The sequence below is a fragment of the Nesoenas mayeri genome, assembly GCF_963082525.1.
Source record: "Nesoenas mayeri genome assembly, chromosome: 24".
NCBI lineage: Eukaryota > Metazoa > Chordata > Aves > Columbiformes > Columbidae > Nesoenas > Nesoenas mayeri.
In genome coordinates, this window is record NC_137546.1 from 5,712,527 (window position 1) to 5,738,036 (window position 25,510).

Sequence of the window (25,510 nt, forward strand, 5' to 3'; positions counted from 1 at the left end):
GAGCGGCGGAGAATTGACCTTCCCATCATGGCGCGCGTTGCCACGTGACCTTCATCTCCCCGCCCTTCTCCGTGATCATGTGACGCGGGGGCCGGCCGGCGCCTGCGCAGTGTGCTCTCCGGAGCGGCGGCGGCGGGGAGGGAAGATGGCGGCGCCGGTTGGGGCCGTCACCCGGGCGACGCGGCGGCCCCGGTACCCGCAGCCCTGAGGGCTCGGCCCAGCCGCGGCGGCCGCGCTCCGGCGCCAGGTGAGCGGCCTCGTGGTGCCGGGGACGGGGACGGGTGGGAGCAGCGGGTGGGCAGCGGCCCTTCCCGGGGGAGCGGGGCGGCGGCGGCGGGCCCGGCCCCTCAGGCCCCTCAGGGCGGGACAGGCCTCGCCTGAAGGGGACCCCCCCGTTTGGGTGCCCGAGGGTGGGGCGGAGTCGCTCTTTTCTCCCCGTATCTCTTTTTTGGGGGTCTCTTTTGAGGGCAGAGCCCTCGGGGTGTTGTATCCCCCCGAGGGCTGCTCGTCCCTGTGAGGGGGAAAGGCCCCGGGGGGGACAAGGTGAAGGCAGCCCCAGAATCTTCCTCAGTGCCGAGGTGGACAAACCCTGTCCCCCCAAAAAAAACAGGTGCCCCCAAATAAAGCTAAGGTTTCCCCCCAAAAAACCGCCAAGATTCCCCCCAAAAAAGCCAGGATTTCCCCGCAAAAAAACCAAGTTTCCCCCCAAAATATCCCAGGTTCCTCCGCCCCCCAAACCTCAGATTCTCCCCCCAAAAACCCCCAGGTTGCTATCCCCCAAAAAAGCAAGTTCCCCCTTCTCAAAACCCCCAGGTCCCCCGCCCCAAAAAACCCAGGTTTCCCCCCAAGAAACCCTCAGTTTCCCCCCCAAAAAAATCAATGTTGGGGCGGGTGCTGCTGGCTGGGAGGGGGCTGTGGGTGCCCCAAAGGCTCGTGTCTCATACATATAAAAACAAAGGTGAGGCTCCGTCTCGGGTTGTTCGCCAGATAACTCTGTGTGAATCCACATCTCGACTCGCATCCGCAGCCGCTCCTCGCGTGCTGCTCGCCGTATACGTGTGTACATATATTTGTTTTGGTTCTGAAAGCGTATTAAATCAGGTGTGGTAGCAAGCATGGTATTTATTAGCCCAACAGGGTTTGGGGTGTTACCCCCCATTGTCTTTGCTGCTAGTCTCATGTCGGTGGATTGATAATGGCTTTATTTGTGATTATTTTTTTGTCACGACGGGGCTGGGCTGAGCAGACACTGCAGGGGCTCCGGCTCGGGAGGATTATCTCACGCTGCCTGCGAGATGCTGCCCAAACCTCTGGCTTTGAGCAGTGAAGTGTCTCATTTCCAGCCCGTTTTGGGCTTTCAAATCGGGTAGGGTGTTTCTTAGGAGCTGTGAGTGCAGGAATAGAGCCTTGGCGTGTCGCTTTTCATAACCTGAACTCTGATGGATGCTTGGAGGAAGAACAAAAGAGAAGTCGTGCAAAGCGAAACGCTTGTCTGCGGTATGGTGGGTCGGTTCGTTACGTGGGGATAACCCGGTTGCTCACCGGGGGTGTCGTTTGCTTTAAAAATCACGTAAATCACTGATGGCTTGTGCTGCAGGTCACAAGCTGCAGATCTTCCCCTTTACTGAAGGGGACATGAATTAAAATAAATGACATTTGAGGTGCTGCTGACCTAAATTTGTAACCTGGGTGTAACGATGTATTTACCCTCCCCACCCTTTGATAGTGAAGGAGCCCAATGCCTGAATCGGTGGCAAATGGCCTCCTGAAGCCTCAAATTGGCGACAATGCTGCAATGTCCTAACGAACCGCTTTGTATCGCGACGCAGCGGCCGCAGCCCAGGCTTGGGAGCCGAATCTCTGAGCTGGAGGTTAATTCGAGAGTTAAGAGGGACTCGTAATTTCCTCATTTCCGTCGCCCTGTGCGTTCCCATCACCGTCTCTCCTTCCTTTTCCTCACGCTGATGCCAGAGAAAGGCCAAATACCGGTGGTTTTCCCTTAGGTTGTGTCCCTTGGGGTCGGTGTTTCCCCGGTGTCAGAATTAGGACAGAAAGGAGTAGGATTCTGGGCTATTTCCAGGGCAGGATCATCCCTCTGTTGTAAAAAGAGAAAATGTGGTTGTTAGTGCATCGGGTTCAATCGCTTCACCTGGGTTTTTGTCCCTGCGTGCTTCTAGAAGCATCAGAATCTCATCCAGCGGTTGTTTTCGCATAGCGAAGATGTTTGTGTGTGATTTTCCTGCTGTGTTACCTGGTATTTTCACCAGTGGGTGACTCCGCCCAAACAGATCTTTTTGGGGTTGTTTTGTTCACCGTGGCAAATGAAGCACTTGGGTTTGAAAGACACCCGACGGTTTTATTATTGCGCTGCTTTACAAACCTGTGTTCTTTTACTCTCGTGGACTTTTAAAGGCAGTAGGTGTGATTTTAAATTTTGAGTTTTCTACAGACTCTGGGACTCAATTTTTTGGGGGGGGTTTGATTGATGGAGAAGCCCTAGAAGAAATCTCACCTGCAAAACAAGTGTTATTGTCCTGCCTATGCTCAGTATAAAGATCGGGATGGTTTATTGCTGCTGTTGAACGTGTGTTACCTTTGACTTGGGGATTTCAAGCCGCCGGTGTTAATTACGAGCTGCTGCATCAGGCACTTTCTGGAGGGAGTTATTTGATCCAAGGATTGCAGGGATGCGCTTGACTGTCTTGTCCTTATTCTCAGCATATTTAATGTACATAATCTTCACGTTTAGCAGGAGGAGCGACACCAGCTGTACTTGTGGAGTGGGAGGACTGGGATGATCTGTTCCCCATGCGTTCCCAGCACATGACTGAGTTGTAAAAGTCTGTTTTCGGGGCTTGGAAAGAGGCGTTTGGTTTGGGCTGCTTCACCCGCTGCCAATTCCAGCCGCTTCCCCAGGATGTGAGCGGGTGCTGCTGGAAGACGCTTCCCACTCTCTGTGTAAACAGAGCTGCGCCTCCCAGGGAAGTGATTTTTTCCCCCGTGTGTGTAGTCACAGCAGGTTTTGTTGTAAAACATTGATTCAGGCTTTGCCCTCGCAAATTTTCTGAATATTGAATGTAAATAAGCCTCCGAGCCCTTGGATTTTGAAATGCGGCGTCGCGTGCGAGGGCTTGTAAAAGGTGTTAGAGCCAGAGCTCGGCTCGGGTTTGGTCCAGATTGAGATAAAAGGCTGTGAAAAGAGGACTTTGGCTCTGATAATGTGCTTTTCTGCAGGTAAGAACTCCTTTCAGGGTGAATTTCTGACCCGAGTGAGACCAACTGCAGCTGGTGGCATCCCCAAGAGATGCATCGAGATACCTGGGCTGCGCTGCCCTTAATGCCTAATGCAGCTTTTTGATGTAGTTCAGAAATTCAGGTTAAATCTCTTTCTTGTGTCTTAGATGAAAGGAGAGGGGAGTGACACTTACATGTCAAAAATTGTGCCTTGACTTGAGCAAGATGCAGAAAATGTGGCTCTTGCCTTCAGGAGCTATTTCCAGAGCTAGAAGTGTTCTAGAGCTTTGATTAATTCACATTGGGACTGTGCTGTGGACTGGATTTGCTTCCCCATTTCTACAGCAATTTAAAAAATATGTATCTTTACTAGCTAAACACCTGTCTGAGATTTAAAATGTTTGTTTCCCCTCTACTTAATGCATTTCAGGCAACAGTGATTTGTGATTTGGAGATGCTGTGTCTCTTCATCTGCTTCAGACTGACTTTGAAACCCTCGTCTGGCTTATTTTGTTCTGTGTCTCTGCAAACTTTGGCATAATGCTGGTTTTTGAAGGTTTCAGGTTAGTTGGTAGAGCTACTTGAATATATTTGGGGCTTCTCGTTAGGTTAATATTGATGTGCTGCGGGAATGCTGGTCTTGGCAAACCTCAGATCAGCCGTGACGGCCCCATCAGTGCTTTGAGGTGTGTTTAAGGACACCCCGGGTCCCCACAGTGAGTCGTTTTTGGTTAAAATCTGCTTTAATTTGAGCTGGTTATGAAGGGATGATGCTGAGGTGTGTCCTGCCGCTTCATACCAGGGGTGTAAAAGCAATGGGCTGTTGCTGAATGCTGCAAATCGCTGCCAAAAATACATTATAACCTCAGCAAAATCCAGATTTTGTGACATAAGCTCGCCGTGAAGCTGCAGAAATGATTGCTTGTGCCATGACTGACTGTATGGTATGTCTGCGAGTGGCACATTTTGGTGGGCAAAAGATCATTTCTCGTTTGCTGAGTGATTTGGGGGGTTTTCTGGATAAAAAGCAGCTCACGAATGTAAAAATCTTGCTGTGGAGTCAGAGTGACTGTGGGAAGAAACCATCCATCCCGCAGCCTTTTATATTGGGAAATCTGTTATGTATTAATCATTATGGCTGGGTTTTTATCACACCGGAGAGCCTCTGATGATACAAGTGATTTATTTGTGCTTTACCGAAGGATCACGAATCCCTTTGGTGCCATTATCTCTTGCTGAGCTTTCAGGGAAGTGTGTATGGGGTACTAAGCCTGATAAAAAAGCACAACTCTCAAAAAACCCCAACGTTTTCAGTGCATCTCTGCTTTTTCTTATCACTGATATCGGACCCTTTCGCTGATACCCAGAGCTGCCCAAAACACCTTAAACGAGAAAACCAAACACTTCATCCCACTCCAAACATGATTCTTGGATGCTGTGACATCCCCAGGTTTCATAATATATGCTAATACCTGTTTTGCCCCATTTGCCCCCATTGGGGTGGCAGGAGTGCTCTCATTTGGGGTGTTAACAAATGGAGATCTCAGGAAGCTGAGGTTTTCAGTAAGAGGTAGGGATGAATTTGAAATTAGCACAATTTTCCTGAATTTTTATTTGTTTATTAACATCGTGTGGATTTGCCTTATATTTTTTTGTCTTTTAGTCTTTAATACCTAATATTTTTAAGCCTCGCTTAAACAACTAGACTTGATATATGGCATATAAGACAGAAAGATAATCCTCGCCTTTCTCAGCAGTGACACATCCCCAAGTTGCGCCGCCTTTCCTTCTCAGTGCGTTGCCTTTTTGATTAGCTGGGCAATAAAATACCCTATCAAAAGGAAAATGCATTCTCAAAATGTGTGGAACCAGCAGCAAATCCTCATCCAGCCTGTTGAGTGGCTCAAACTCCAGCTCTTGTGAAATTTAAGTGGAATTGCATTTAATCTGTCCTTGCTTTTCAGAAATCGTCCTCTTTTCCGTCACCCTTTCACTTTTCGATTAGCACATCTTCGTTTCCAACTTGCCCATCAAAAATAAAGCAGAGCTCTTGGCACTGTCTGCGTATCCATCTGAACTGTGGCCTTGTTTCTTCAGCGCAGATCAGGGGACCCAAAAACTTGTGGTATTGTCATCCCAGTGTTGTTGAGGGCTTGCCTGACCTCGCTTTCTTGGTGCTATTGTTCCTTTACCTATAAAATAGGGTTAATTATTGATCCTTTACCTATAAAATAGGGTTAATTACTACTGTGGCACTTAGGATCCAAGCGATGCTGCACTTTTGTCATGTGAAGGCGTTTAAGGTTGTGCTGGGCAGGTACGTGCTACGTGGCCAGAGGATTTTCCAGCCAGGTGTGTATATATCAATAAAACCTCCTTTTTTTTCTTCCACCATTGTTGCAGTCGCCGTTTAACAAACAGATGTACCTTTAAATTCTTTTTGGTGCAATCCAACCCTGGGCAGTATTTGCGCAACGGTTAACTCTGGTGTTGGCGGGTTTTGCACTGGGAATTACACCAGTTATTTTGAAGGTGGCACACAAGTTTATTCGACGCAATGAGACGAGTGGACATGGCAAACCCGCATTTTATCGCGTTAGACGCACGATACACGTTACAGCTGAGCGGTTCATCTGCTGGAGGTTAAGATCAGGAGAACAGCATCGTTTGCAGCGCTGATCCGCTGATAATGTCCATGTCAAGGTGGTATGAGATATCTCGGTACCCTGCTTGCTAACAAAGATAAAAACATTGCATCAGCACGCTGCTGCGAGTCAGCAATCTGTCTAAAAGCTGAGGATATCGATTGAAATTCAACTTTGGCTACCGAGCCTACACCAATAAATGGCTTTTTCCAGCGCATCCTTCTCTTTATGGCCTGAAAGTCAGTACCCTTGAGCTCTTCTTCACTTCACATGAAACATCTCAGGGTTGCTCAGGACTTATTTCTTGCACTTTGTGAATCTCAACTGCAAAATAACGTTGTTCTGTTGCAAACATTACGTTCTTCCCCATCTCTCCTCCATTGTGTGTGTGCTAAAGCAAAGACAGCATCATGGAGGGAACCAGAGGCTTAAATGTGAGCGCCTGTCCCTCTGGTAAACCCTGACCTTGACTTAGTGTTTGCTTAACTTAATTTTCCCGAGCGCTAAAACTTGGTGGTTCTTTTCCGCAGCGAATCATTAAGCCTTAGTTTTGCGATTGTGTTGGAAATTTTAATCTGGTTGTCCTGCTGCTCAACGAAATAGTACCTGAATTACATGGCCAGCGCTGCGGCGTGGGTGTTAACGCTGATTATTTATCGAAATGTGGGTAGTTTCTAAAGGAGGTTCCGTGGAATGGTGTGTGTATCTGTCTTTCAATGGGCTTTTACCAGGGTTATTTTTTTGGAAACAAGGCTTATGCAGTTTGCTTTCCCTCTCACACCAATTCCTGATGCCGTTACCCCTTTCAATGAAAGGATCAATATCTCAAAGATCCCGCGTTCCCCCAAGTTTGAGGTTGTCATGTGCACGGATGGGAGTTGGAGTCGATGATCTTTGGTCCTTCCAACTCAGGACATTCTATGATTCTGTAAAGTTTCATGGGATGCAAAAGGAAGAAGAAAGATGTCGTAGAAATCAGGAAAACTCCAAATCTGTGGAGGAACAAGGTCCAACGGCCCCAGTCTGATCGCAGCAGACAGCGCAGGCTGGACCAGCAACGACACAGGGGTAGGAAATGCTATTTCGCTGCCTGTTTTGCTGGAGTAGGTGGATTTGATTGCATTGAGGTAGCTCCGAGTTTTGTTAGCCAACCCTTTTCTAAGATATTTCTGGTTCATTATTTTGCCTGAGCAGGTTTTCTGGGTTGTTTGAACATTGAACATTGGGCCGTATGGAAATGTAAATCTAGAAATTATGTTTCTGTATTGCTGTTTTCCACTTTATTTTTCATCCAGACATCCCGGGCTGGTTTTTAGATCAGTAGTGCGTGTTTTCCTCGCAGTTCAGCTGTAAATTTGCTTTCGTTTGCCTGAAACTTATCTACACATTAACCGATTTTAGCGGCTTTGAGTGGTTTAAGAGACATCAGTGGAAACTAAGGAGCGCTGTGTCGCTTTTATACACTTTCCTCAAAATAATGTATTTAACTGCACCTTTCCAAGTGCTGCCACGAGCTCCAGACCTACTGTGCTTCCATAATGAAGGAGAGAGGTGATAATTATCCCCAAGATGGTTATCAAACAGGGGTTCTTGTGGATAAATCATCCTGAGGAGGTTTGAGTAGGTACTGAAAATCACATTTGATCCAGAAAGCCGCTGTGCAAGCTGTTTGTAGCGTATAACAGAAGCATCTGCACATCTTCCCATCAAATCCTCTATTTTTGATATCTCAAAGCCCTGTATTTGCTTGTTTAGGGATCGTTCTTGTTTTCTGGCCAGCATGCAGTTCCGCCTTCCTTTCAAAATGAATCATAATTATTGCTTTTGCTAGAAGAAGCTCAGGCAAGAATAATTGTAATTAACAGCTTGCAGGGAGCCGGTAGAGGGAGTTTGTGAGCCCCAAATCCCGTTTATTGACAGCCCTACAACATTTAGGGTGATTTCAATAGAAGGGATATATTTTAAGAGCAAACCTATGTACGGTCCAGCTGATTCCTGCACCCGAGCAGAACAGTTTTCCAAAGAGGCAAAATTTGGATCTGAGTTACCAAAATGACCTTTATGCACTTTGAGAACCCCAGCTAGGGGTTGGTTTTTCAGACTTATTAACTTTTGGCTTCATTTCAAAGCGATTACTGAGGTTGCAAAGTTGGAAACGTGTGCGTGGAAGCTGGAATTTTGCTCAGGGAAACCCAAATAATATGTTGCCACATGATGCCCAGCCCATCAGATCAGCTTTTGAATCAGAGAATACATTTATTTAACGCCCAGCATGGTTAAATTTGGGGTTTGTTGGCCACCAGCACACATGGGAGCTCAAGAAGTACCTAAATAAGTAAAACAACAGCTGCTTCTGTGCTGTAAGTGCCAGATTTCAAAAGGTTTTAGACAACTTAAACTCATTTAAGGGTAATAATCCGGTTAAATGAAACTGGGAAGTCACTAAATCCCATTTCTTACAGATTCATTTGGGAGGTTTGGGGGATCTTGGCTTGTTTAGCAACGTTCTGCAGGGTGTCGAGGGTTTGGATTGCGGGGTGACAATAAAACCCTGGCAGGTGTATTGTTAACCCCCTCTCCCCCTGTTTCCCTCTTCAGCCCCTCTCACCATTCAGGACAGGCGATCGGAAGGGAAAGGACTGAGAGAGGAGAGTTGGAAAAGTTGAAAATGTTTTACTAATGCTACTGATAAAATAGAGAAAATAATACAAACTATACAAAACCAATCTTGAAAGTCCCAGCAACTGCAGAGCTGGCACCCGAAGTCCTGGACTGGACTCTGCAGCCAAGTGGAGCTGGATTCAGTCTGTCACTGGCCTCAGTTTGCAGGGACAACTCGCAAGGTCCTCTCCTAATGTCGCCATAAGGAAAAGGGACGAGATCCTCGTGATCTCCCACTTTATATGAAGTATCATGTGAATGGGATGTTATACTCAGTTGGTCACTTTTTTGGTCACCATGCTTATCAATAACCTCACATTCCATTGCTATGTTACCAAAACATGGATCCGGTTCTCCAGGAAAATGCAGCTAATATGAAGCTTTAGCTGACAGGCAAATTCACTAAGAGAGAAACTTGGTTTATAACAAACCCAGGACACAGGGTTATGCGGTGCCTTCATTGTTTGATTATTGATTTGTTAATATTTTATGAAGCTTTTAGGCCGATTCTGAGGTTTTCATCCCGTTTATTCCATTAGGAAGTCCAAATGCCGGGTTTTGCAGCGTACACCTGAAGCGTGGCATCACTAAACTCAATAAATAGACAATAAATCCAGAATAAAGCTCTGGTTTTCTTATTTTCAGTGCTTTTGTGGGAAGATAGATAAGCAGAATTTAGTTTCAGGTTGCTGTGCTGTTTGTGCGATAAATCTTGCTGAACAACATTATATTAGTACTTTAGGGATTTTTATTGAAAGATTAGAATAAAAAATGAGCAGGAATATGGAAGAGCTGAGGGTCAACTCATTATTGGGCTGTGAGGGATTTCTGGTAACTAAACCTTTTTATTACAATAATACCAATTAAAATTCAGTCGTAACCGTGCTGTTTTATTATATGTTACGTGGCACTGTAAAATACACTCATGTAATTTTGAGTTTCTCTCTGAAATCTATGTAACAATTACCAGTTTAACACTTGAAACACGTGGCAGGGAGGTCAGACTGGAAGTTTTCTGTTTGGATTTTCAAACTTGTGGTTGGAATACGGGCAACTCTTCTTTTCATGGGTGAAATTAAAAACCTCTGCAATTTCCTATGGAGAGGCAGCCGAAGGGAAAAGCTGCGCTTCAAAGAACTCGGAATCGCCTGTTTTGTCGGGATAAGAAGCACAACGCGGTGCAGGTGTCGCCGAGGTCTCACCCGTTCGATGGGCACGGTGCTCGACGGCAGCACAAACGGGATATTGCTCATCCTTCCGCTTCCCGCAGCCTTTGTTTTCTTACTTTTTGACTAAAATCTGCTTTTTCCCGCCATTGTCGGACTCATCGAACAGCTGATCTTTCAAATGGGGCAGTTTGGAGGGCTGGGAGCATCTTATTCCGCAGCATGGATCCTGAATCCCATGGCTCCATCAGACCTCTCACTCCCTTATTTTTACAAAATAAAGTGCTTCTACTTAGGAAATAATGCTTTATTTTCCCTCTTATATCGCTAGAAAAGGGCTCAGGGCTTTTGCAGGGCAACTAGTAGGAGGGAAAATGAATTAGAGAGGGGGAAGCTGCCCCTAAGTCCTTGATGGCACAGCTGCAAAATAATCCTTCCAAATACAGAGAACTTTGTTCTGCGGAGTCCCCTTCTCCTTCCAGCCCAAACAACCGACCAGGACTGGGACCTTTTATACACCTTTAGCATTTTGTTTTAAATTCTATTTCTTTCCCTGGGTGAGAACATCACTTTAACAATTATGTTCGGCGAGAGGGTTTTTTGCGGCGTGCGAAAACGAGCATTCCCTTATGACTAACGCGCTCTGACTCAGGACTATTACACGACCTCTTATTTTCATTCAAGAACTTTCCCTCCAGGCTTTTTTTTTTCACCTAAAAACTGTTGACTTTAGTTTTTTCATAAGAAAAGAAAAAGCCAAGTCCTAAAGCCTGTGAATTCAAGCACTTAACACAGCTGAGAAGAACAGGGAACTCGGGATGGGAACCACCGATGAATTGGGCTCCGTGCGACCAGGAAAGGTACCTGCAGGTAGGAAAGTCTTATATCCAGAGGCATTTTGCAGGATCAGCGTCCAGCGTCGCTACCGGGATTCAAGAAGTCCTTAAACCTGATGGCGTTTTTCTGCATTTAACATTTTTCATCCGTTTGTTCCGCTGCAGCGAGTAATTAACTTATGCAGGATAAATAGCCGGTTCTCAAATAATTTTGGGAGGGGTGAAGGGGAAGATTGAAGCGCTCAGAAAGGAGTTATCAAATGTTCCGCCAGCTGGCAGAGATGCAGATTTGATCGGCAGAGCTCTGTTTCCATTGCCCTTCGAGCGTTGCTTTGTGTTTTATTTTAAGCAGCGATTCCCCCTCACCGGTGCTTCGGGCTCATTTCTGAATGCTGTGAAACGTTCCTGCTGCCGGAATATAAAAGCGATTCTTCGAGAGCAGGATGCTGTAAAATATAAGGTGGTGCTTTGAGGGGCTCGTGTTGGCCTTCGCAGCGACGTGTCTGAGCAGAAAAGGGTCAGAAAAGGGACTCCTTGATCCGTCCTAGTGAGTTAATTGAATTACACCTACTTTTGGAATAGATACAACTGCTTAAATCCCTTTACTGCAGCTTTTTGAGCTCTCATTTAGCCTGTGTGTGCACTGACACCCAGCTCGGTGCAAGCAGAGAGCGCCTGGAGAGCCAGGATGAGTGAGAAAGCACCTTCTGCATCCCCCCCCAATGCAAACGGGACTGAAACGCTCCATTCTGCTTGTCAGATAATGAGTAAAAACACCGCAATGGGATTTTTCTCCCTTGCATCTGCTGAATAATGGGTAATAGGAGCTGGCTGGGATGCTTTAGCTCTCTTGTCACCGACTCCCTGGGTTTATTGTTCCTTTCTTGATGTCGGAGCAGGGTTATAGGCTGGTGCTTTGGCTGTTTTGCCATCCAGGGGTGGTTATTCCTGTGCCATAAGGGCAGAGTCTGCGTCCATAGCAGGTCAAGCTTGAAGGGTTATTTTGACAGCAACTTGCCTTTTGGGAGTCGAGTTTCTCGCTGGGCTTATTTTCCTTTAGAAAAATAACATAGCGTGGGTGTGAAAACTTTCTTGAGCTCAAATGTTTAGAAAATGAGGATCTAGCAAAGTAGATGCGTTTGAATATAATATTACCAAGTGAGACCAGACGACACTCAGCGCAGCTTCGCCTCCCCCACGTGCTGTTGGGAGGGGGTTTCCCTGCTCCTCCTGCCTTTTTACAATAGGTCTTAAAGATGTTTTTCTAACCCTAAAGCTGTTTTGTGCCTGGGATTAACCTGCTGTGTTGTGTTACTCCCCAAGCCTGCTCCAAAGAATCAAAATGAGAATTTAATAATTGAAAACTCAACCAAAAACCTTTGCTAGCCAGGCGTTCCCTCCTGCGCTTCTCAGCTGGATTCCTCCAGCAGGTTTTGGCCACGATTTAAAGGGTAAATAAAAGCTGTTGAGAAACACGCATGATCTTGGCTTCTAACCCTTCAAACCACAAGAGATGCCCCGTGCGAACCCGTCGAGCCGAGGCGTATGGTCGGCGTTGTCACCCGCGGGCGTCCCCGTGTACCTGAGCCGCTTGGAAATGAAACGCGCTTCGGTTTGATTTGCCAGCACGTTTTTAGGGTGTGAAACCGCTCTGTTTTCCCAAACTGCGAGAAGGGGACTGACCCTCCAGCAAAACCATGTCCTGAGGCTGGAATTCAGGAGCCTTTCCACGTTGAGGTGGAAATCAGCACATCCACTTCACAACCATAGGTGCTTTTGCCTGGAAAAGACCCAACCTTCTGGCTTTTAAGTATTTTCTTTAGTACAGCTCTTAATCTGGGGGAATTTGCAAGTTATCTGCTGCGTAATGCAGTTTGCTGGCATCGAAGTGTTTGGGTTTCAGCCTTCCCCTGTCACAACATTGACTCTGAGAAGGATTTCTGACACGGGGGAAAACGTGCTGAGCATCTGTTAGGCTGATAACTCTCATTTTCATGTGTTTTCCACCCGAGATTGACAGCCCCATGGATTTTCTGAAGCTGCTTCGTCGGGGAACCTGACAAAAGCAAAGAGTAATGCTGTCGAACGTCATTTTTCTGAGCATGAATTAGTTGTCATGGCAAGATTTTCTGCTCCGCGTCTCCGCTATTCCCATGGCTCTCAGGATGGGAACAGCCTGTGTTTAGCTGGGAAAGATGGCAGAGTTTGCATTGCTGGGAGCTTATCACAGTTTCATTTATTCCCTTCAATTCCTTCCAGGTGTTTTTTCTGCGATACTAAGCTCGGTAAAAATAAGTTACTATAGTTTGTGACCGACATGGTTGTATTTAACTTATATATTTTGGACAAAAAGCCGTGTCTCGTCTCATCCTGGTGAGTTATTTTGGCTTGAGCTATCGGTGCAGGTATAATCATGGAACAGTCGCTTCCCTTGTTCTTCACCCAGTGATGTTGGAGGGGAAAAAATACCACGACGGTCCCCGAAACAGGTCGGCTGCTTCCTGGAAAATAGAATCCAGGGATTTGTTTTGCAGCGATGGGCATGGGTTTAACTGCAGGCCGTGCCAGCTGGCCCAACCGGACACAGCCACTTGTTAAGATGGATTTATTGCATGATATATTCCTGTCATCAGTATGTTACCTTCCACTTAAGATGTTCTGAATAGCTGGAGATAGAATATTCGCTATTCCAGCCTTTCATCGGCAGTAAATCCTGTGGGGGTTGTTTCTTTCCTCGCCTTGTGTGCAAATATTTAATTTTTTGTTTTTAAAAAGGAGGTGTTAAGGGAGAACGGGACAGGGATTTTTGGTTGAGAAGTTGCTTGGGGTAAAGCAGACCCGCTGGCCAAACTGGTTTCGCAGGGGAGGAGGGGCTGCAAAGCTGTCGCTCCCATCCCGGCTCGCCTTGGATTGCTCTCGATCCGGTGGGGATCCCTTTCCCCATCACCACAAACCAGCCGCAACCACCAGCGCAGCGCCGTGACAGCTTCTCCTGTTGGAAGGGCTGGAATTCCTCCGGCGGGTTGATTATTTTCCTTTCTCTGCTACCACCCGTAGGCAATTGTAGGGCTGCGAGAGGTGAAGGAACATTCTGGGCAAACGTTGCGCTGATGGAGGACGCCTCGTTCCGAAATTGCGTGCGGCATCCTTCAAATCAAAGCTTTGTGCAAACCACATCCTCAACTCGCACTTTGGGGCAGAGCTCGATGCAGGGGCATTTTCCGATGCTTTTAATTTCCTTTGTGACCTTATTGTTGTCTGTTTTTTCCCCTGCTCGGTGAAGCTGTGAAGTGGAATGCCATGGCCAGCTCCTCGGACAGCGAAGATGATGGTTTCATGGCCGTGGATCCAGAAGACACCGCGGTGGAAGGGACGATGGAGCAAGACGATGAGCCGCACGCCGAGCTGGAGCTCGAGGAGACCAGGCACAACAGATCGATGTTGGAGCTGCCAGAAGAGGTTTTGGAATATATCCTCTCCTTCCTTTCGCCCTATCAGGAGCACAAAACCGCCGCCCTTGTCTGCAAACAGTGGTATCGACTAATCAAAGGTACAAACAGCTGTCATTAGAGTACTTGTGTTTTAATTGTGGGAATGCAGATTTGTATCCCAGCTTTGGTTTAGCCTCACCTGCTGTTTTCCCATCATACTCAGAAATTTGATATTTGTAGAATGCCAGAAAAATAACTACAGCCCTCAGGTCACTTCCTCTGCTCAAGGCATTGCTCCTAACGACGCAGAATTAAGCCACTCTGCTTTTTTTGAAGTATAAAAGAGTGAAACCCCAAAACCCCCATGACAGAGCTGCTCACGTTGCTTTTGAACGCTCCCTGTGTGCTGTTGACCTTGTATTCGCGTTTCCACCACACAGACACCGGCATCCCGTGTCTGATGCGGCTCTAATTGCGCTTCGTTTGCATCTTGCTCGGTAATTAACGTTCCTGAAGCTTACGCTTTTGGCTGGCAACAAACCCATGCCTGGTTCTTACAGCTCTGCTGGAGATAAGTGGTATATAAAATCTACATTAATAGAGATCTACGTATTCAGACTTCCTGAAAGAGTAGCCCTGAGATACAGATACTTTGCCTCCGTGCAACGTTAATTCTGAAGGCTCATGGGGATATTTTAATGCTAAATATAGATGATACAACAACTAAATAGGTAAAATTTGGATGAGGATACAAGCAAAACTCTCTGCTTTGGTATTTTTTTAACACATTGGATGGTTTCTGTTGGGGACCCGCGTTTTGATTACGAGCATCATTAAAAAACCCGCAGTTTGGGAGGAGACCACAGTTAAATCTGTAGGAAACGAGGCGCGGGGGTAACTTTTTCCTTATGGAAAACACCGAGCGGGTGTCGGATGAGAAACGCCTGTGGCAGGTGTGTGGTGTGATGTCTCATTTGTGGACTTCTCTGCACATGTGAAAGCATCACTCGGATTCCAGGCATTTTCTGCCTTGCCCAGGTGAAAGAAAACACGGCGAGCGTTGCACAAAATCACTCATTTTTTGCATAATTTTGGGTCAGCACCAGCCCGCACCCCTGTTTTAAAGGGTTTTCAAGCGTCCGCAGCCCTTGAGTCACCACTCGGCTGCACTTTCTCATGCATACTTGTTCCTGGAGTGTCCTTAAGAGACGCAAAGGATGCAGCTGGAGCGAGGGAGCGCCTGATGATTCACCCCAAAAACTGTGGGAAACATCCCTGGAGGGGAGGGATGAGGAGCCCGAGTTGTCCGAGTCTCAATGGTGCTCCGTGCCATTTTTGCAGCAATTATAGCAAAATAAAAGGGAGTGTAATCGCCAACTTGCCACAAAGCAGAGAGGTCACTTGAGGTAAACGCTTGATTTGTTTTCTTCTGGCTGATTTTTCCTGTTTGTCAGGATGCATCTGCTACGAAATCCTATAGTTCGGGTTACATTTCCCGCGTGCTTCTCGGGGACCAGCTGCTTGAGGACCCCGGGCTTCATTTAAAAATAGAGTAAAATAAAACCTTCCTGCTTTCTATCCCAAAGTGTGATTTGATTTCTTGCTGGAGGTCTTCCTGGCATGGGGTTTTCAATAGGCAAATCCTCAGGAAAAAATCTTGGCAGGTTGTGGCATCCCCATAGCGTAGCGGATGCCACTGAGCATCCACAGTTGTAAATCTTCACCAGACCCTTTCTTTTTACCTCCCGGAGCCATCTCTGGCCCCTCTCGCCACAAACGCAGACACGTGTTGTCCGTACGGAGAATTAATCACAGTGCTGTGACTGCCCTGCTCTGTTGTCCGCCAGATCCTGTCCCTCGCACGGCTAAGGAGGAATATTTTCACCTAAACCACACTGACTTTGATCACCAGTGTCTCCTCTCGTGTTTATTTTAGGCTCCTGAGCTCTTAAAAATTCATTATTGCTCATTATTTACCCTCTAAGGTCCATTAAAGGAAGGGCAGCGGCTCCTTTGGGAGTGCAATGAGAGGACAGCAGAGGAGGCTGAAAAGCAGCTTTGCAAAGGCATCACTCGCGCTTATCTTTCACTAAAGCTTTGCTTTACCAAGCCAGAGCCAATGGATATCGGAAATGCAGCGAATCAGTTCAGCGAACGTTGCCGATTTGCGCAGTCCACGTTCTTTATTCTCTTTAATCCTCTGAATCTCCACCTGAATATTTCTAATCTAAATACATTATAATTGCTGTCAGGCTGCTGTGCACGCAGTTTGTTCGCGACATGCCCCAAATTTTGCTGACATCGTGGTTTTTGGTTTATTTTTTCCCCTAGGTGTGGCCCATCAGTGTTATCACGGCTTTATCAAAGCGGTGCAAGAAGGAAACATCCAGTGGGAGAGTCGCACGTACCCCTACCCCGGCACCCCCATCACGCAGCGCTTCTCGCACAGTAAGTACCTGCCGGAAAAGCTCCGATCGCCCCTTTCCAGCTCCGATTTGCAACGGGAACCTGCAAACGAGGGGTTTACACTGCGTCGCTTGGGATTGAGGAGCATTGAGAACCTCCAGATGAGGGGTTTATGCTGCGTCGCTTGGGATCGAGGAGCATTGAGAACCTCCAAACGAGGGGTTTACGCTGCGTCTCTTGGGATTGAGCAGCATCACGCATCCCCATCGCTGCGGCCGATCGGTGTTAAACGTGATTCTGCTAAACCAAGCGCTTTGCACTAAAATAGTGATTCGGTAGCAGCTCGTGGTGGTTATTGGCTCCTTGCTCCTTGGGAATGTTAATGAATCGGAGCTTGGGTAGGATTTTTGTGTTCTGGTTTTGCAAATCTTACGCACAGGTGCCTTTCCGCAGTTCCTCATCTAATCTGAGCTTTGTGTCCCCTTTGCTAAAACCTCACTTAGCCGCTAGACTCGAGTCGTTAGCATCAAAGCTGATGAGTTTGCACGCTCAGGGACGTACGCTGGCTGCTTTCACAGCACGTCATCTTCGTATGGGAGACATACAGTCATGAGGAGGCCGAGCACGTCTTCAAAATAAAACACAGAGCTGCACGTGAGAAGCATTTAGAGAAGCATATTTGCTGATAGAAGTAGCGATTCAGTCGACAATGCTGCTTAACCTGTGGGTGAATTTTTGCCCTGCTTCCAAGTTTCTGAAGAGAACAGCAAAAATGTTCCCGTTGAGGGAAAGACACTTAAATAAAACGTGTTATTTGCGCTTCAACAGCATGGAGCGGCCTCAGCCCGGCGCCGTGCTCAAATATGACAGAAATTCAGTCCTTGTGGCTTTTTTGCTGGGTCTGAGCCCTCGGTGAAGTGGTGGCTCTGCCAGGAAGTGAATTTCGGTTGTTTCTGAAGGTAAATAAACAGGGGGCGAGCCGTGCGATCCCAAGAGCATCCACTTTGCATCGTTCCCGAGTAATAATTCATGAAGCAACCGATGCACAGGCTCCTGCCAAGACAAGTCCAGGAGCCGCTGCGGGAAGCTCTGGCAAAGTCATCGTGCTCTTCAAAGATTCCCTTGTCCTCCTAAAAAATCAAAAAGGCACCACTGTTCGCAGCTCGTTTTGAAGTAGGTGTGTTAGTGAAGTGCTTATCAATGATTTACATGGATTTTTCCCCGCAATTTTTGCAGCCTTTTTGCAACCAGCTAGCTGGAAATTACCTGAAAACAGCCGAAATATCGCACCAGGGACTCGCTGCCTGCTCTTGAATTTATTGTGCTGCCCAAGGGGGCTTCCTCAATCCAAAATTCGTTGTTTTACTAAAGCCATTGCCCTCGGAGCGTGTAATCTGTATTAACCTCCTATTTGACAGTGCCTTGGCTCCCATCAGCCCTCGGTTGCTACAGAAGCGTTATTATTGCACTTTATGCACAGAAAGCTGATCTGGATTAACTTGTTTGCCGACTTAAAGTGATTTCTCCAGATCTGCGGTATCTGCTTTCCCTACAACAAAGTGTTTGTGGGTAGATTCGGGTGTTAAACCCAAGCTACAGCTCATCAAAAGCAAAAAATTCAAATGGAATCTGTAAAGCTGTGACCTGAAATTCTAAGATGTGGTGAGCTGGGTGAAGTAAGAGCAGGAGGGAGCGAGGGAGGACTCACAATCCCCTTTTTTAGTTAAAAAGTGAGTGATTTGCCAGGTTTTCTATGAAGACGTCATCTACCAAGCACGAGTCGTTTGAAGTCAAGAGATGACGGTAACCGGCATCAAAGAAATGGTATGAGATTTATTAGAAATATCCCAGAAATGCTCACAAGGAGCATAAAAGGACAAGCGAGAGGATTTTAAATCATTGGAGGTCACCACATCACCTACCAGTTCTGAGGGAGTATTGGGAAAACAGTTCGATAAGGAATAATTAATGGAAGTTATTGTTATCTCATGGGGAGGGAGCATTTGGCAAAGCCTTTGATCATATGACTGATAATGAACTTTATGGATGAGCTGGAGGTTTTCGAACTGATTTGACCAAAGCTGCAGAACATCATAAAATATCGAATATGCCACTTCTAATTTTTAGATCTAAACCTACGAGTTTGCCGGGGGAAAAACTCCATGCGGAGGTTTTAGAGCTGAGCACCAGGTATAATATTTGCAGTCATCTAATGCTTTTTTAAGCCCTAACGTACGAAGCTACGAATCTCATAGCATTGTGATGACTCATGTGGTTAAATAACCGGCCGCAATCGGAAAGCGATGGCAGAAGGCGCAGGAATGCGACCGTTGTGCCAGGAATATCGATCCTTTGATGGAAGAGTGACTAAGTTTAAATAGTGATTATTATTTTTTCCGTGCAGTCTGGGGAACGCGGCTCCAGCGTGATGAGTAATTAAAGCAATTTGGTGGGTTTACCCTGAGAGGCGAGGGAGAGGTAAAAGCTGGAATGTTGTTTGTTTTACAGGACGGGCTGCTTTTTTATTAGAGCTCCGGCTCTTCAAATTACCCAACTTTGCTCAAGATATCGCTGCCGTTTGGCTGCGCTGAGTCCCCGCGCTGCAAGACGCAGGAAAATAGTATTTTAGAGAATAAATGTGAGGTTTTTCTTACCCCAAAGTTGGGCTTTCTGGGGTCTGGTGCATTTTGATCGTGCCACAACATGTGGTGTAGTCAGTGGCGCTGGGTGCGGAGAGGTTACCCCAAAACCCACCCCCCGAGGGATTTCAATAGCCAAATTGACTTTTATTCCCCCTTTTTCCGACCTTTGAACTTGGACAGGTCACTTTATTTGATGCGCTTGCAGTTTCAAAAGTCAATGCCCCTTAATTATTGCGAAGGGCACGCGGTTTGCGTTCGGTTTTCCCTTCCCAGGGGATCTTCCTCTCGGTGACTCGTGGCAGTCTCTGGTGCTTTGTCATGCAGCGCGGAGGGGAAGCGGGGCTGTGTTCCAAACAAGCTGGCTGTGCGCTCCACGGGGGTGTCAGTGTCTCCAAGCTTCAGAAACATTTATTTTCATCATTTCCAGTTCCAAAGATATTCCATCTCTGCAATACTGAACCTGAATTTTATCAGGACTTTAGTCTGGGGTTGTTTTGTTCTGTTTGTTTTAAATCCATGCACTGTTTTCCACCCAAAAAGGAGCTAAAGGCACCAAAGACTCACACCCTCCTCCTCGATTTATTCTACACTGTTGCAAGGCTGATATAAACTTGAATTTCCACTTGTACACTTTTTCCCTAATATTTTACCCAAATTGATCCGTCTTCCTCAGCTTCAGAAGCTTAAAACGGTTTGTGGAGAAGCAGGAAAATGCAGTTGAAATTATTTTGGTCTAGGATTAAAATCCATGGCATGGGGACATCACGGTGCCTGGCTGGCTGGCCTGGGGTTTTTGTTTTAAATCCAAATAGAGGAGAGGAATGCGGCCACCTCCCCTCAAAAATAATAAATGAGCTGTGGGGTTGTGTGAACGCGGTGCTTGCCAAGGGTTTGGCCTGGGGAGGAGGCAGGAGGCTCTAAACCTGCTATGGGTTAGGTAGGGATTAGATGTTGAAGGCAACTAAACCTTTTGAGAAAGGTTAAAGTAGAAAAACCACAGCGTTGCTTTGCACAGGGTTTTAATTGCACAACTGCCTGAAAGGAGCTTGGAGCCAGGGGGGTCGGGCTCTGCTCCCCAGGAACAAGCGCCAGGAGCAGAGGAAACGGCCTCAAGTTGCGCCAGGGGAGGGTGAGGTTGGATGTGGGAACAATTTCTTCCCCAAAGGGCTGTGGGGCATTGAACAGGCTGCCCAGGGCAGTGCTGGAGTCACCATCCCTGGAGGGCTGGACAGACGGACATGAGGTTCTCAGGACACGGGGCAGTGCCAGGGGTGGGGAACGGTTGGACTCGATGATCTTGAGGGGCTTTTCCAACCGAAATGATTCTATAATTCTACACTTAGGGTGCAAAGCTCTGACTGGTACCTTCCCAGGTGCAGGTGACATTGCAGCCTACGGGGGATCTTAATGTGTAAAAATGGTGTAGAGTTGAATCTTAAGGAGTAGGTAAAGCTCTAAAAATGCTCTTAATCGTTATTTCTTCCTCGATCCCATCCCAGGTAGATCCCCCACACCACTCTCTATAAATCCTCCACCCCAGACAGAGCTCCGGAGGTGCTGTGTAGGTGTATATTAATTTGGCAAGACCTGGGTCGAGATGAAGAGGTTTCAGTCACACGTAAGGACGTCGTGTGGCTGCACACGGGGGCAGAGCTGGGTGGTCTCACATCCCGTGTCCCCAGCTCCCTTTTCCTGCTGTGTGCTTAGTAAAATACCCTGGACTTGTCCCTAAAAGCCAAGGGCAGGGGGGCTGCTGCCTTTTCAATAGCTAATCTGCATGACAAGCCCCAGGTCAGACAACAGGACCCTCGGCAAAGGCCACCGGGCATCACCATGTCCCCCACTGAGCACGGGGTATTGTCTGCAGCGCTCCAGTGTGCCGGTTGCGATTCATTCAGAGTGGCGAGATGGATATCGCTGGTGTACCTACGGGTGGGCTGCCTATAAAAAGCTCTTTCATGCTGGAAATACGTTCCTTCAGCTGTAAAATTACAGCTGCGGGGCTGGATCACTGGAAACCAGGGACACACATGTGCTGGTGCAGAGCAAAGCTGGAAGCGCCAATTTCTCTTGCTCCGAATTGTTTCCTCTTGCTACCAAAAGCAGGTTATCAACCCTTCATCCCGGACGCTGCTTCTTTAGTTTCATTTTCCTTCTTGCTGTGGTTTGAAAAAGAAAAAAGCCTTTACATCAGTACAAGCTCCAGGGCAGTCCCATGTCAGGTCAGCTCATCTGAATCTATTCTTATATTTTTTAACTGATGAACAGCCGAGTGCAACGTGTGATGGAGAGAGAGGGATGGAATGGTGCAGTTACACCCTGCCACGCATCTCCCTCTGCTTTTGCTTCGACACAGACTAAATATCGGGGCTTTTTACCAAAGCCCTTGCGCTGGTTGTTAATGACACTGTGTGGTCCTCAACCTGGAGAAGCTGCTGCAGAATCCCAAGAGCTTCTCACCTCTGTCTTGGACCCAGGGCCAGATGCCGCCCCACGCCGTGGGCTTGGCCGCCTGAACTTTGACTTTTCCTTCGGGGCAATATATGGCTTGTCAACGCGGGGGTGACGACTTCTGCTCCCTCCGAGCCCTGGCTGGTACCCTCAGTGTTCCCAGAGCATAAAACATTGTGGCTTTCCACTGCGTGCAAGCATATGTGCCCTTGGGAATGATTTACCGTGGTTTCCCCCCCCCCCCCCCGCTTAAACTTGATAATAAATGGTGGAGGAGTTGCTGCGGTTGGGTGGGTTGATGTTAGATTTTTCTGGCTATTTTTGAGGACATTGGTGCGTGAAACTGGGCTTTACAGAGACATGTTACGCTTTGGAGCGGGATTCAGGCAGCCGAGTGCTGGTGCTAAGTGGGATTTGGTGATATGGGAGACCTTTAAATATGTCCCGAGAGATGCAACAACAAACAGAGCAACACCCTGATGTGCAGATTGAGGCTTCAGAAACAAGCTTGTCCTTCCTGCCTCATCACCCAGATCAGCGCAGGAGCTGAAGTTGCCTTCTCTCCTCCATCCCCGCTTGCAAATTTAGGAACCGGCGTGAGTTTGAAGGGTGAACTCGCTCTTCCAGCGTCACCATCAGGTGCTCGTCCTGCTTCTCCTGAGTTAGGCAAGATGTGGAGGAGATGCCAAGAAGACGAAAGGCGAGGGGTCGTCGTGCAAAATCAGCAGGTTGTGTTTGGGGAAGGAAATGCAGACATTGGGAAATCCTCTCTGTAATTGCAGGGGTTTCACTGTCTGGACACATTTGCTCATCCTCCAAGGGGAATGAGCTGAGCGAGTCCTCTCTGCTCTCACATATTTATTTCTTGTCAGAGATGCCTGGGTACCACAGGACACCAACTACCACATACAGACATTTGCTTCCTTGGTTTTTTGCTGCTGAGTTTGGGTCCAAAAGCTCTTTATATCCCTGGGTATCTTTGAAGGGTTGTCAAGTACTGTGTTCCCTCATTCCCCATCCCTAATCCTTTCCCATACGGAGCAAAGGGAATGGTCGCCTGAGCATCAGTGGTGCTTTTCTGTGATGAAATACACTGAAATACTGTCTGGTTTGGAAAAACAGAATGATAGATTACTATATAATAGAATATTATAAAAATAGAATATTATACAGTAAAAAAATAGAATAAGCGACTAGGTCTAGGTACACAGGCCAGTTTCTTACTCTTAATTCCTCAATCTATAAACCACATAAACTAGCTTAGAGAAGGTAAGCGTGCTGAGTGCATTAATTGTAGCTGATCTAATTAACTGCAGGCTCCTAAGGCAGCTTTCTTTGCGCTTTCAGGAGCAGCTCTGCTTGAGGGGATCATCACCTCACAAGGTTCTTGCTGGAGCTTTCCAGGGACACTCCTAAGCCGGCCTGTGGTTTTATTGAAGTTGGAGCTGCCCGTTTACTTTTTTTCCCCATCCAAAAGAAAATAAAATAATCTCTTTTTTCCACCCAAAAATGTGAAGGTCGGAGAATCAGCTCATCCGTGCGTTGTTTTTTATTCCCAGGTGCGTGTTACTACGACGCCAACCAGTCGATGTACGTGTTCGGCGGCTGCACACAGAGCAGCTGCAACGCCGCCTTCAACGACCTCTGGAGACTGGACCTGAACAGCAAGGAGTGGATCCGGCCCCTGGCATCGGGTGAGAGGCGCCACGTGGCACTTTATCCAAATTTACCTCATCCCGGGGGCTGGCTGGTCTGATTCTATATTTCCCCCGTGTTTTATCATTATCCGACCATTTTTCAGTTTATATCCATTTGGTTTTTTGCCGCAAAACGTCCACACAGGACGAGTGACACCTGCGCCTCCGACAACGTGTGTTGATAAGAATCATTGTCCCAGCGCTGAGATTTTTATTGTTTTTCATAACTTTAGTAGCTGCCACTGGAGGTATTTTGAGGAGTGGAGCAGACGTGCCCGTGCGAGCGTGGGAAAACAGGTACATTCCTGCGGCCCGCGAGCGGGGCAGGAAAACGCTGCAAAATCCTTTCCCACACTGGTTTTCGGGCTCCAAATGTCACCCACTGCACGCTTGTTTTCCTTATGTTTCTGAATTGGACCAAAATAACACTGGGGGAAGCTCTTGGAGGGGCGTCGATATTCAATTAGCTTTTCCAGCTAAAGCTTTTAACATGTAATGAAGAGTGGGATGAAGAAAAGCTCAGCACCCACCAAGCGCTCCTTGCTGACTTATCTGCTTGGATCCAGGCACCCTCTGACCCTCCTCCACGTGCTCTAAATATTGTGAATTACTCGGTTATTTTGTTTTGAAGTCTTATTTGCTTGTCCGATGCTTTTTCCTTACACAAAGTCCTCCAAAATCTGGATGTTTTTGCGTACTGGTGTTATCTGGGAATGGCTCAGATGTCACTTTGAAGTGTTAACACGTAACTTGGTGCTTGGTGACTGCTCGTTGGATACCAGTCTGTGCAAACCTTTATCTATTTTATTTTTGCGCCCGCACACACAGTGTATGATACCTACAGGTGAGAATTAAGCAGTTGTGGGCTTAAAATGGCATTAAAAACCAAACCACAGTCTAGAGATGCATGGAAACCATCTCTTGCTCTTCCTCCCTCCCTACCGTAGCACTTTCCCTCTGCTCAGGGGTGGAGAAGAGGCCAGGAGTGGTATAAACAGCACCCAAGGTGATGCAGATCTTTGCTCTGACATCTCTTCTTGCAATCCAGCGAGTTCTTCCGTCGGATCAAACGTGGGGCCGCGACTCGCAAACCGCGTTAATGAGCCCGGCTCCGCGCCCCTCTCGCGATATTTCGCCGAGTCCGATTCCCGCTGCCTTTCGAACAAATAACGCTTTTGCGAAAAGAACGAGTCCTGTGGGAATATGTGTCAGAGTTAAGTCCCATGGGAAGATCCCCCGAGGAAATATTTCTGCGTTGCTGTCATGAAGCGCGTGGAGGGAGATGGGATCGCAACTGAAACTTGGGGCGGTCTCGCCGAACAGAGAGCGCTCTTGTTCCTCCGGCTTCAGAGGAGATGAGTCACCCCGCGCCTGTGCCGCTGGTTTTCTTTACACATAACTGCTATTTTATTGTCTTTTAGTCCTTAACCAGAAGGTTGGCACCTCCTGCCTGGGAAAGAACAGTGACTGGAGGGGGCAAAAGCAGAGAGAGCTTTGAAATTCAGGTTTCGGAGATATAAATAAGGCGGGAGGGATTTTAGTTTTAAAAAAAGAGCTGGCGTTGATTGATTAACACTTGATGTGTGTGCAGGCTAATTGCTCACAGAGGTTGAGGAGAAGTTCCCACCCCTGCCCTTATTCTGGAGTAAAAGTCACCCTATAGAATCCATAAGACGGCGGCTTTTCCATGAGTTCTTGTGTGGAGAAGTTTGATCACATTCCTCTTGCGCCCTCATTAATCATGACCATCTCAGCTAATGAGAGCTGGGCAGGGCAATGCCTTAGACCTGGCTCAGGTGAGCTGCAGCAGCTTCATCCCTTTCCCCTCTCCAAAGGGCTTTTCCAGGAGAAAACACCCGTTGTTGTTGTTGTTGTTTGTTCAGACCTGTTTCCATTTGGGTTTTCTTACTCGGAGGCATTAGATGACATCAGAGCAGGAGAATTCATCTCCAGCCCAAGCCGCTGCACTTCATTTAGAAGTAAATATTTATCCTTCAAAGAAATAATTGGCCCGTGTTTCTTTAGTCTCAGAGACGGAGGAGGGAGATAATTGCTTCAAAAAACCCTAATTTTTGAGGTTTCAAAGTATTTTTTGCCTTAGATCTAAAACAATGGCATTGACTTTCTACTTATTAGGCTGGAGCAGAACAAGAGAATTAATCTCCAGCTTTTATGTAGCTCTTTTTCCTGGTGGGGCTTGATGCTCTACAAAGGAGGGTGGAAGGCAGCAGGATCTCTATTTTAAGAACATGGAATGTCTCTCAACTTTTTCCTCCCTCAAGATTTTCTGGCCCCTTTGGAGCTACTTTTCCACCTCCTTCACTCCCACAGCCGAGTCTTG

The 25,510-nt window shown here is 47.2% G+C and overlaps 1 protein-coding gene across 2 annotated transcripts in view; it reads left to right on the forward strand.

The window, feature by feature from the left end:
• Positions 1 to 93: 93 nt before the first annotated feature.
• The window catches only part of FBXO42 (F-box protein 42), a 44,545-nt gene continuing 19,128 nt past the window's right edge, over positions 94 to 25,510 (forward strand). The window contains exons 1-4 of one of the 2 annotated variants that reach the window (XM_080359012.1): positions 94 to 247; positions 13,826 to 14,092; positions 16,305 to 16,421; positions 23,032 to 23,166. In XM_080359012.1, the coding sequence (XP_080215138.1) occupies positions 13,843 to 14,092; positions 16,305 to 16,421; positions 23,032 to 23,166 (502 nt within the window). In that variant the 5' untranslated portion in view covers positions 94 to 247; positions 13,826 to 13,842. Of the gene's footprint in view, positions 248 to 13,825; positions 14,093 to 15,426; positions 15,526 to 16,304; positions 16,422 to 23,031; positions 23,167 to 25,510 lie in introns of those variants that run through there. The other variant, XM_080359011.1, reaches the window with a different exon arrangement.